The sequence below is a fragment of the Trachemys scripta genome, chromosome 6 (assembly GCF_013100865.1).
Source record: "Trachemys scripta elegans isolate TJP31775 chromosome 6, CAS_Tse_1.0, whole genome shotgun sequence".
In the NCBI taxonomy this organism is placed as follows: domain Eukaryota; kingdom Metazoa; phylum Chordata; order Testudines; family Emydidae; genus Trachemys; species Trachemys scripta.
In genome coordinates, this window is record NC_048303.1 from 65437143 (window position 1) to 65450151 (window position 13009).

Below are 13009 nucleotides of genomic sequence, written 5' to 3' on the forward strand. Positions count from 1 at the left end.
ATCTTAAATGCTGCATCTTGCTGGATTTCTACTGCTTGGTGCCCAGCTGCAAGGGTGAGGGAAACACAGGCCTTCTTGTCCAGAGCATGGTGGCATCTGGAAGCCAAAGCCAGAAGCAAGCAGTTGCTTTCTTCTCATACATCAGGTTATGAAGATGATAGTCTGATTGGTTCCTATCCCTTGTAATTCTCCTCAAGAGTTTCTTGGTGAATCAGACAAGGGCACTCTCCCTTTAAAAGTCATTGGCATCATCCAGTGGGGCTTGATTAGGTCAATGTACGCAAACAAAGATCCTTCCCTTCAATTCTGGAAAGTCTTCAAGATGCTTCACGGGTTTGACATTCCGAGTCCACTGATTGGCAAAGTTAATGTCAGCTTCTATTGATCACGAAGTATACCAACCATCCTATAAAAATTCTAACTCCAACTCCCAATTTTGGGGGAGGGCACAGAAAAAAGCTAGCAAGAGGTTTGAAGCAAAATAATAGTCATTCACACTCAGTCGTGCACACAAAGTCCCTTGTTCTTAAGACTAAGCAATTGTTCATCTGTTCCATAGACAGGTAGTTAATGTCACTTCTTTATATTTTGGAACTCATTAGCCATGAATATTTCATTTTTGAACAGGATTTGTGATGAACAAAATCTGAGTAAATCATTGGATTAGCACTTTGAGTAAATCTACGTACTCTTAAAAATCATGATTGAGTTCAGTTTTCCTATGTAGGCTTATCTTTCTCACATATTTTTATTTAAGAAAACATAGTATGAGAACTTTTCACACATCTTTGTCACAAGTACAGTATAGCTTGTAATGCAATAAAAAAAAAAAAATCCACATACACCTTTTGCATTGTAGTTAGAATTCAGCCATGACCTGAAAAATCTGCATAGGTGGCACTGGGATTTAAATGACTAAGAATTGTTTATTTGATAAATATTTGACTTGAAAGTTAATATTATCCATGATAGATTCTTATTAATACGTTTGTCTGTGAACTTGGAATGTAAATTTGTTTTATTGTACAATGGGCAAGGCATTTCACACAGGAAATTCTAGTTTCTGGCCTCGAGTGGACAAATGGATATTCTGTGCAATGCATTTCTATATGAGATGGTAAAAATTCCTTATCTCCACATTTTCTCCATAAGCATCTGCCACTCAGCAAGCTGACTGATTTATTTGGCCTGTATGCATCACATAAGAACATAAGAATGGCCGTACTGGGTCAGACCAAAGGTCCATCTAGCCCAGTATCCTGTCTACCGACAGTGGTCAATGCCAGGTGCCCCAGAGGGAGTGAACCCAACAGGCAATGATCAAGTGATCTCTCTCCTGCCATCCATCTACACCCTCTGACAAAAAGAGGCTAGGGACACCCTTCCTTACCCCTCCTGGTTAATATCCATTAACGGACTTAACCTCCATGAATTTATCCAGGTCTCTTTTAAATGCTGTTATAGTCCTAGCCTCCACAACCTCCTCAGGCAAGGAGTTCCACAAGTTGACTGTGCGCTGTGTGAAGAAGAACTTCCTTTCATTTGTTTTAAACCTGCTGCCCATTAATTTCATTTGGTGGCCCCTAGTTCTTGTATTATGGGAACAAGTAAATAACTTTTCCTTATCCACTTTCTCTACATCACTCTTGATTTTATATACCTCTATCATATCCCCCCTTAGTCTCCTCTTTTCCAAGCTGAAAAGCATACTGTAGCATCTAGCATTTAATAAGGATGTTTAACCTTGTCCCAGTTATAATATGTTGAGACTACAGAAGAAATATTCATAAACTAGTTATAGCACATTAGTTTGCTGTGTAACATGATGTACAGATTAAGATGCTGTTTTCCAAGATCACCACAAATCTATATGTAATCTAATTATTTTTCAAATCTTAGAAGTTAGATTTCTCTAGACTCATAGCTCTCTTCTGGTATACAATAATTTTCTCTCTCATAGGCACTTGCTGCTCTAAGATCCATTACAACTGGGTTTATAATGAAATATAATAAAGAAGAGTAAGTCACTAAGATATGTATGTACACTGCTCTTTCAGTGCTTTTTCTGTGTTCACACTTTATTGGCCCTTTTTCTGTCATCTCTTTTTTTCCTTTCTGCACAGGATTATTTGTTGCTTTGGTGCATACTCTAGATTCTTGGATGCATCTCTTTCATTGATGCTTTCTTTTTTTAGGTTTTCTTTCTGCATCTCCAGGAAATAAGTTCAGCGGCTTCAAACAATGTGCCTGTGGTAGAAAAGTTTTAGTCATGGATGAGCATTACGACTGTGTCCGCTGCATTGTAATTGAGCAGATCTGTCTGGAAATGTCATTGAGTACTCACATTTTGTGGGAAATAAGAAATTCCTCCTGGAAGCTCCCCAGAGGGACTCCAGGGACTGTTCAGTATCGGACTTATATTGCTTCAAAGGATCAATCCCTGAAACAAAAACCCAAATTAAGCTCTTCCACTGAGCACCAGGACTTACTGTTGATACAGATCCAACCCCCCAGGTTGCCTCAAAGCAATGTGCACTGACAGCATCATAAATTCAGGTGTCTTGAAGAGGTGGCATTGATGCTGCCTCAAATTGGTGGTAAATTAGCTCTGGTTCTTGAGAAGAAATCTCAACAGCTGGCTTGGATTGAGAGCCAATTGCCTTTCACTGTGCCATTGTTGAAGCACAAGACAGGACTTGGAAACAGATTCAGGGAACTTCTAAGGCAGTGTATGATCTCAGACCTAGTTAGATTCATCAGGTTTGTTTTTAAGGCTGCCTCAGCCACAGTCTTATCCTCAGTGCATAGCTGGAAGATCCTTCATCAAAATCTGTCAGAATTCTTGTGCAAGAGTTGTGCTCTTTTCAGTAATGTTGATGCCTGACTCTGAGAGTTGACTGTATCAGTAGGATGGCTGGTCTTGATGCTGAGCGTCTAGGAGCAGTCAGAACATCATTTGTCAAGTCAGTGTTAATGGTCCTACATCTTAGTGAACCGTAGGTAAACTGCTTGACTGCAAATGGCAATCCTATGGTAGATGGCATTGAAGATACAGAGGTTTCAGTGGCCTGTTCTTGGTGAGTTAATGATGAAAGTGTATATGGCTTATCAGATCTCCAAATGCAGTCGAAATTTTTTTCCAGCCCCTACATGGCATATTTTCCAGGAGCAAGGTGGATCTGCAAGCTAATCCAAGATTCCTTTCCAAGTTGGTGATGGAATAACACCTTAATGAGTCTATCATTTTGTCAATATTCTTCCCATATGTGCCTGCCCATTCCAGTGAGGTGGTTCGTCACAAGTTTGCCATAGTATGGGCCACGTGGCTTTATTTGAAATGAAGTAAAGATCTCAGGGTCCTCTCAACTGATTGTTTTTCTTTTGGTAAACATTCTTGCCAACAATCTCAATAGATTAAATGACTATTGGCTTGTATCTCTGATTGCCATTTCTTGGCTAGCCAGCAGTTGGATCTCATTTGATCATGCTATCTGAGGCAAAGCAGCTTCTTGCAAGCCTCAAGAATGTTTGTCATGGTTTTATGACAGTGTTCACTACATATTTTTTTTTCAAGGAACTATTTCTTGTATTTGCCTTCCAACTTAGAATCTTACTTCTCTCTGTTCCATAGAGTTGCTTCTAAAGAAGGGGGTGTCTGCATTTTCCTGACCCCTGTTTTGAGATTATCCTTACTTGAACTGGCCAAAATTTTGAAAGGTTTCTTTTTATGAGGATATATCCTAGAGCTCTCTGCGTTCGAGTCATGTTTGTTTGGAGGCCTCATTCTTTCCATTGTATAGAAAAAATAGATTCTTGTTAGCTTGTTACCTGTTGGGTATTGATCTATGTTTTTATGACTGCCTGATGCAATGTTTTATTGTTTGTTTTTATTTTACAATGTTCCTTAAAGAACTTAGCCCAACAGTATACTAAGAATTTATAAGAAGGGAGAATTGCTTGACTGTAATTCTCCTTCTTTGAACATATGCAGGATTCACATTCCTCAATCCTACACCAAATTAGAGGATGTTTTTGAATTGATGTACTGTTGAACATTGTAATTTTTATCCTGACAAATTTTTGTTTTTTGTTCATATAAGAGACATTTCAGTTGGTTATGTGTTAGGAGCAGGAATTGACTGGAAGGTTGTAGAGGCAGTTGTTGGTGTACATTGGCCAGGGTGTCAAAAAATCTATATGATGCCTGCTGCTACAATTTCCTGTAAAGGCCAAAAAGCCTCTGAGCTAGGTTAGTTTTGCTTTCATGTTGGTAGCTCAAGACACAAGAGTGAGAATCCTGCGTGAAGGTCTCTTTTTAAAGAAGCAGATTTAGAGGTGAGTAATTTCCCGCTCTTTAATTTTTATTTAATTTAACAGTTGGTCTAACCAATTGTTAAATTGTATTATTTGAAAAAAAGAGTCAGCTGTCTTAAAACAACTTTGAAATTTTCACTATATATGTAAGTAATTATAATTATAGTGATCACATTAGAATCTCTACAACTTTATATTTGCATAAATAATATTACTGCAATGTTCATGATAGTAGTTGGTCTTGTTATAAGGAATACTGTGGTAATGTTAATTACTTGCAAACAGTACTGCTGAAGATTTTAATGATGACCACTTCATTATCTATTTATTTATTTATTTATTAGTATTATAGGAATACTTAAGAGGGCCAGACCAAAATTACAGCCTGTATTTACTAGGCATGGTACATACTCCCAGTAAGAGACAAGATCTTTTTTCATGAACCTTTATTTTTTTTTAATTGAACCTAATGGGGAAACCTAGGGGGAAATCCAAGAAACAGTGCACTGTCTTGCTATGGAAGAGGAGTTTCTAAGAGGACTTTATTAACAGTGGATTAGGCCACACCTCACTGATACTTCTGAGGTAAAATGCTCTGACTGCAGACTTTTTTTCTTCAGGGTCTTACTGGCCAATCGAAACAGGAGAGAATTTTTAATTTTTTGAAGGAAGATATTGTCATGTTGCACTCCATAATGTTTTATTGATATATGCTTATGAGTGTGAATATAATGTAATTGGAATATGCTTAATGCGAAAGGTCTCTTGTAAGGTATCACTACAAAGCTTATGATATACTGAGTGTGTTCATCCTATTTGTTTGCATGTATTATTTCTATGTCTGAAGTTAGGAAAATAAGATATAAATTTGTATTACTGATGTAAGCCCATTAAGTGAAAGCCATTAAGGGTGCTTCAGAATCAATGACCTGTAAATGGCCTTCCTGTGTGCGTGTGGGCCAGCCCGTGGGTAATGAAGAATGAGGTCTCACCGGACATGTGACCAGGTCACATGATTCGGGAATCCATCTTAAATCTGGTACTTTTCCATTTAGAAGGAGGGGTGGGGACCCAGAGAGACAAAAGATTCCCGCCTTGTGCCTAAGCTATAAAAGGGGGTGGAACAGAACAAAGCGGGCTCCCAATCATGAGAGAGCCCCTAGTTACCACCTGAGCTGGAACTAACAAGGACTGCACCAGGGGGAAGGATTGGACCCAGACTAGGAAGGAGTCTAGTCTGTGATGGAAGCTTATTGGAACATCTCTGAGGGTGAGATTTTACCTGTAAACAGTTTCTTAATATATTAGGCTTAGACTTGGGTGTTTTTACTTTATTTTGCTTGGTGATTTACTTTGTTCTGTCTGTTATTACTTGAAACTACTTAAATCCTATTTTTGTACTTATTAAAATCACTTTTATTTATTAGTAAACCCAGAGTAAGTGATTAATACCTGGGGGAGCAAACAGCTGTGCATGTCTCTCTGTCAGTGTTATAGAGGGTGGACAGTTTGAGTTTACCTCGTATAAGCTTTATACAGAGTAAAACGGATTTATTTGGGGTTTTGATCCCATTGGGAACTGGGTGTCTGGGTGCTGGAGAAGGTGACTTGCTGAGCAGTTTTTGGTTAGAGTCTGCAGCTTTGGGGGGCGTGAACCAGACCTGGGTCTGTGTTGGAGCAGGCTAACTTGTCTGGCTCAACAAGGCAGGGTTCTGGAGTCCCAAGCTGCCAGGGAAAATGGGATCAGAGGTAATTCTCCTTGGGACATCAGGTGACAGTCCCAAGGAGATATGACTTAGTTTACCCTGATGCAGTGCCACAAAGAAGTGCTCTGAATTATGAGAGTAGGATAACTGCGAATTGCTTCTTAAATGGAGGTAGTTATTACAAGTTTTTACCTTTAAATTCAGATTATAAGACCTTTAGATGGTGCCAAACTACCTCCATGTTTCATGTAGGCAGGATATACCCAGCAGTTGTGTTCCACACTGGTGGATGTCATTCTGCATGATGATATTGTATAGGTGAAGTAAGTCCTGTGTAAATGTGATGTCTCGTAATTAATCTAGAATTTTGTTTTTGCAGTTAATGATACTGGGTATGTGATTTGAGGGTTGGAGTTAAATGGCATTCTAAAATGGTATGCAATTATTATTAGTCTCTGTTGTAGTATGTGCATAACTTAATTATGTCATATATACTGAGAATAAATTCTTCAGTTCTACTGAAGTAGAATTTGAAAAAATATTAAACATCCTGGCACAAGAAAATACAACATATATGGGTGTAATTGTGTTTTTCTTCTGAGACAACTTTTCCCCATTAAGTTAACTCTTCCATAATTAACTGTAGCTTCATCCAATGAATTGTCTACATTCTGAATTGTGATTTTAGTTTCCCACCTTTCTATTCAAAAGGAGAATCTAAATGTGAAATATAAAACAAGTATTTAATAAAGCTAATACTAAATTCTTAACCTTTAAAACCATGTTGCCTATGGAACATCGGTCTGGGAATAAAAGTTAGTATATACCCAGAGTGGTGAAACCCTTTATTTATTGAGTGGGACTTCTTCAGCTGGTCTCTGAAACTTTATTACTTAAGTTAATCTTTCCCCTACTGTCAGCTGGCAAGTGGCATGTTCCATGGTGCCTGGTATGAAGCTGTACTTTTTCTAAACTAGTTAGCAAAGCCAGAAGTTGTAAACTGACTAGCTGGCCAGTGGCCATTTATGATTACCCTGTTGCTCCTGTTCTTCTCCATGCTCCCTCTCACTCCTTCTCTTCTCATCTTTCTTGCCTTTCTAGTTCATCACTTTTTCCCAGCTGTCCTTTCTGCCTCATCTTTCTGGCTTACCACAACTCCTTGTTGTCATCCAACTCTCTCCTGTGCTTAGGAACTTGCCCAGCAGTTATTACTACCTTCATCTTCTTATTCTGTAACTCTAAACTTATTCCTTCTTCCCCTTCCCCCACACACAATCACATATTGAGGAAAATAATCGGAGTTATGCTGTTATACCATGCCTTGGATATTTTAGTAATCCATATACTTAACTTCACATGCCATGTTGTCTATGTCTATATAGCAAGGAAATACTCTTATAACTTGGGCTTGTAGCCAGTCAACTTGTAACTTGTCAGGTCTGTATTTTCTGGTGAATACGTTTATCAATCCAATGTATGGTATTTTGCACTTTTCATAATAAATATGTTATGTGGAAAGATTACATACACACAAACATGTTTTACAAATAGATACAAAGTTCCTGGAAATATTTCCATGCAGTATTTATGATAATAGTTAAGCATGTAACTTTGAAGACATAAATGAGTATTGATACTTTAAACTGCATTCATATGATCATATGGGAAAAGAATATATATACAATCTCTTTATAACCAGAATGTATATCCAATCTAGTTATAATCAGATTTCAATAAAGGCTATTATTTTTCCTATCACTGTTTTTCCCCTCCCTCAAACCTACTGCTGAGGCTGAAAGTTATTTAAAAAATGAAGGTCTTAACAAATCCTTACTAAAATGTTTTAAAATCTTTGCCTTTTGATTCTTTTGCCATTTACACTGAACCCAATAGGAAGCTATCCTCCTTATTTTACGTAATTTACAAATAAACAGAATTGAACAGTGAACAAACATGTACTCTTGGTGTTCAATAATTCAGTCTTTTAAAAAATATTTCCATTGAGGGCAATCTTTGCATTAAGACTGTATTTGGCTAAACAAAATTCCTAAGGATCTCATTTTCTAAACGTATATAGAATTTTTGTGAGTACCATAAGATACGTCTTTCTATCTAAAGCCTATGAGAAAGAATAGCATTAAGAAAGGTGTCCATGTTTTTCCTGTTTACAGTTTTCATATATTTTCATTGTATATACACACACACGCATATTATAGTTTTAATTATTCCACTTATATAATTAGTGTGAAATAATACAATAACTTGAAAAGAAAAAAATATTTTCATAAATATAATATGGCAAAAATATTTTTGCAGGTACCTTTTGGTTTATAATCCTACAGAACAGGAGCGGTTCTCCGTGGTTTCAATCTATGTGAATTCACCCAAAGTTAAAGTATTATCTCCTTCGGGGAAACCTGTTATGGTCCAGATTAGTGGAGTATGGGATGGAACAACTACAGTATCACATGAAGCATATCAGGTATGTCACTCGAAATAAAAAGTGTAAGTTATATTGATTTGCACTTAGATATGTACTATAGCTTCACATTAAGGAAGAAAATAAAGAGAACTAGACTTCAAATATATGAATCATATCAGTTTTATAAAGAAGATTCTGTGTGCGTGAGAGAGAAGGAATAATTAAATCATTTTGGTCTTCATTTAGGCCTAAGAAATACAGTAGCACCAACTTTCTAAACTTCATTACTTTTTGTGATATTACCAAAGCTTAATACTAGATTAAGTGTTTCAGTAATGAGCCTCGTTTTGAGGAATTTATTATTTGGTATCCATTTAAAATTGCTTTGGGTTGAAACTTAGAGTGTATGTGTTTAACTAGAATTTTTCCCCCTAACTTTTCTACAAGTGCATTGATCTCTGTATCTTGTTTACATTTCTGTTTATCCATGTTTGAGTCAGAAAAGTGGATATGTTGAAATATTTGTTTTAAAGTTGTTGAAAATTGTTTGAATAGCAGCTGCTGTGTACATGTGTTAAATACTTCGTTTCTTTAGCCCCATTAATTTAAATGGCAATTAGACATCACAGGGATGTTATAGCCATTTCACTGCATTTCTGAGGGGCTGTATGTACTTGAATTCGATGCCCTGGTTACAAGTAGAGGCCTGAGGCCAATTTTGAAGTGTTTCAAGTAATGATTTTTGTAACTTTTCCTTTTTAATAAATAGTCTTACACATACAAGGATTTTTCTTTTACCCCAAAATAACAACAATATCACAGATTCAAATCTTAGTCTCTTAGAACTTCACAGAGCAGTGGAATGAAAATTCCCATTCTTTGGAAGGCTATGTTTTTTATAGTGTGCAGTGTATCAGGCCACACTATTAAATGTATTTTGCTTAAGGGAAACTGTTTCTATTAAAAATAGACTTTAGCTCCTCCTTATGCGAGGATTAAAGACTCAAGCCAAGGAAAAAGGGTCCCTTTCTTACTAAGTGAGAGGCTCAGATATGAAGACTTCTTTTTTTTTTTTTTTTTTTTAAAAAGGTCTATAATGGTGGTGATAGTACTATCATTCCAACAAACAAAAAATGTTTTTTTCCCCCCCAAAATATGCAATGCTCACTGTTGGAGGGAGTGTTGAGAGATGTGAACATTTACACTTTGTGTGAAAGTGAGTATCACAGAACTATTGAACTAAAGTATTAGAACACATTTTTTTTTAAAAAAAGTAACATAAGGTGTACATTTTAAGAATCCATTGTTAATCTCTCTTGGATTATCATTTTAATTAATCAGTTTTTTGGAGTACACAGCCTTAATATCATAACTTCTGTTATGAGAAGTTCAGAAGAGAGAAAAACACTCCCCTTACTCTTTCTTGGTAGGGAAAAAAAAGGGGGGGATGGGGGAATGATTGTAGCAGAGAAGTCAACACAGCAAATTCATACCTAACAGGGCGTACAAAGAAATATACTAATAGTAATGTATGGATATATTAGTGTACTAAGACTAAATTTTTTTAAAATACTTGTTATTGAAAGAAATGTTGATACTAGTCGTTATATTCTTAGAAGGTCTCATACTGGCAGGATACATGCAATATAAAGGTACAGCTGAATCCTAAGAAAATAGGGACACTTTATACTTACAAGAATGTTAAACTGGAAGGCTAAAATTTGTATGCTATAGGACTTGAACCCAACAATCCAAACTAATGTGTTATTGTAGACATATTGATTTTGATTCATAAATACTGTACTTCAGAATTAGGATTGTTAAAAATTCTGTAAATAAAAAATTATTTAAAATAATTTCGATTGTCTTTGTAAATGAACAACATTATCACAATATCCCCTAGTGTAAGGAAGTTTAAGGAATGTCGCAAATGTAGATGTAATGGTATCCAGTAGCAAAAAGCAAAATTGAAAAGTTTGAGTTCCAATGTGGCTCTTCTGTCTTCTCTTCATATCAGATAGAAAAAGCTCTGGGTAATGTGGACTTCAGAGTAATGTAGAGGTAAAATTCAGGTACAGTCAGATCCACTATCTGCTGTCCTGAAGTGAAAGAAAAAGCATAGTTTCCACCACTCTATTGACTAAGTGGAGAGGGTGTTTGGCTATAAAAGCATTATCAGAGGAGGATCTGAGATGACATTTGAGCTAAGTGGACCTTCAGATCCAAAGACTTGAGCTGTAGGGTCTTGGATCCCTAGTCCCCTGGGTCTGGACTCTGATGTAGTCTACATTTCTCTGTACTCAAGCTTGATCCTTGCCTTGGAGCCAATGCCTGCTTTTGGTTCTGTCTGATAATTCTGAGAAATTTCAAACCGTATTGTATCATAGAGATTCTTCTCAATCATCGTGTGCCAGTAGTTGTACTTTATATGAACTTCGCACTGAGATTTGTCAAAAAAACAATGTTACATGGAGCTCTGTTCAGATGTTTACTTAGCATTACTCTTTTGATCTGGAAGCCAGATTGAATTCCTATTTCAGAATCATTTTCCTACAATGTATATTCTTTTCAGCCCTCTTCTAAGGGGCAAATTACTGCTAATAAATCTCAAGTGTGGGGCTCTGTAGAGGCTGTCCTAGAAGGAGAAAGGAAAGTTAACATACGGAGTTCTGGGCACATTGTTTCCAGAGACCCACCCACCCTGTTTTTCTGCTATGAAGATCTTTATATGGCTTCTAAGTAAGCAGCAAAGAATCAGTGGCAGTTTGGGCCACATTCCATTATATCCTCCAGTTCTAATCCATAATGGTATGTTAGTGTTGTGCTCCCAACATTTTCTGCTTTCTAGAATATTTCTGACCCTTCGTATCAATTTTATGCTCATCTCCTTAATATGTGGCAATATGCTCAACTCAAAATTACAGATCATATTTCTTTATAGCAATAGATTAAAAATTGTAACTGTTGTTCATCTTAGTAAACAATGATCATGCCCTTCTGAAATATTACTAATCAGATGAATAGCAGGAAAAAAATTATTTGTGATGAAATATTAGAACATTTGATTTAATAATTTGAAATATTCTTATTAATAATCTAATACTAATTTGCGTTCTTGGAAATTTGGGCAAAATTCAGTGCTGGTGTAAATGTTGAGATGAATAGAAATGCAGCAGGCATGAATTTGGTGCAGTATGTTCAGAATTTTATTTTAATGGTAGTACATTTTTAATATGTTTTCTTCTTGCTCCAACAGATCTCTTTTATGGTGCACCTACCGCCTTTAGGTCTGGGAGTTTATCAGCTTTTGGAGGTTCTGAGTTCAGAAATGGTCTTGGCTGATTATAATATATATACTAGTGGAGGAAATAATGTGCAGGTGAACCCAGATAAGGTTTTCAAGATCAAGGAGATGCAAAATTCTGCAGATGACATTACTTTAGAGAACTCCTACATGAAACTATGGTTTTCTGGGATCTCAGGGCTTCTGAAGGTGTGTTGGCTCACAATTTGAAATATTGTACTTCTTATTCATAAGAATATCGATGCATAAAAACTATAAATGTGTCACCCTCTCAAATTGTAATTATTTATCTTTAGAAAATTAACACAAAAGAAGATGGCAAAAATCATCAAATAAAAGTGGAGTTTGCTTGGTATGGAACCACAAGTAACAGAGATAAGAGTGGGGCTTATCTCTTCTTACCAGATGGAGAGGCCAAGGTAATAGTACTCATATTATATTTGTAAATAAAGGCTTTCATGCTGAAAGATCCCCAAACACTTTGCAATCTATGTATAGAAGCAGTAGTTGACCCACCATTGAAATATAGCTACATCTTTTGTGAAGCACCGCATTCAAATTATGCACATTGGAATTTTAACAGGACACTGAAAGTCCTAACAGAACCATGGGCTTTTCAATGACCACAAGTGGCCAAGACCTCATTTTCATATCTTATGGTAAAAGTGTATTGCAGATATTCATTAATTTTTCCTAGCTTTCCTTTCTCCCTATTTCTCTTTTTCTCCCTTTAGTCTGAGATTGGATATACTAAATTTATACATGGAATAACATAGTGAATATGCTAAACTTTTTTAAGATTGTAAGCTCTTTGTGGGATTGGCTGTTACTTATGATGTGTTTATACAGTGCCTAGCATGATGCAACCCAACTTTCATTGAGATGTTCAGCACTACTGCAACATAAATGATGATAATAAACATAAAAGGAAGAGCAAGTGACTGTCTAATTCAGCTATCCTCTACTACAAACAGGCATCATTTTAGTTCAGCAATTATTTTTTTAAAAATCACATACTCTTTTCAGTTAACTCTTGTGTTTATTTTCAACTTCCTTGGAAATTCAGAAACATGCAATGTATCTGTACTTGTTACCATGTATATTCATATTAATGAAATATTTCTCAGAATTCAAAAATATTTTTCCAGAGAAATGCTATAAACTGAATATGGTATAGAAAACAGTTTTATAAAGGTAAATGATAGCATGCAGCTTAATATTTCTCTTCATTCTTCGTTTCAGTTTTCCCTTGGAGGAACTTTA

General features: G+C 36.2%; 1 protein-coding gene across 1 annotated transcript in view; it reads left to right on the plus strand.

Moving 5' to 3' along the window:
* Positions 1–13009, plus strand: part of MAN2A1 (mannosidase alpha class 2A member 1) — a 209014-nt gene that overhangs the window by 129900 nt on the left and 66105 nt on the right. The window contains exons 13-15 of the mRNA XM_034773035.1: positions 8337–8502; positions 11699–11935; positions 12043–12165. Of these exons, the coding sequence (XP_034628926.1) occupies positions 8337–8502; positions 11699–11935; positions 12043–12165 (526 nt within the window). The remainder of the gene's footprint in view (positions 1–8336; positions 8503–11698; positions 11936–12042; positions 12166–13009) is intronic.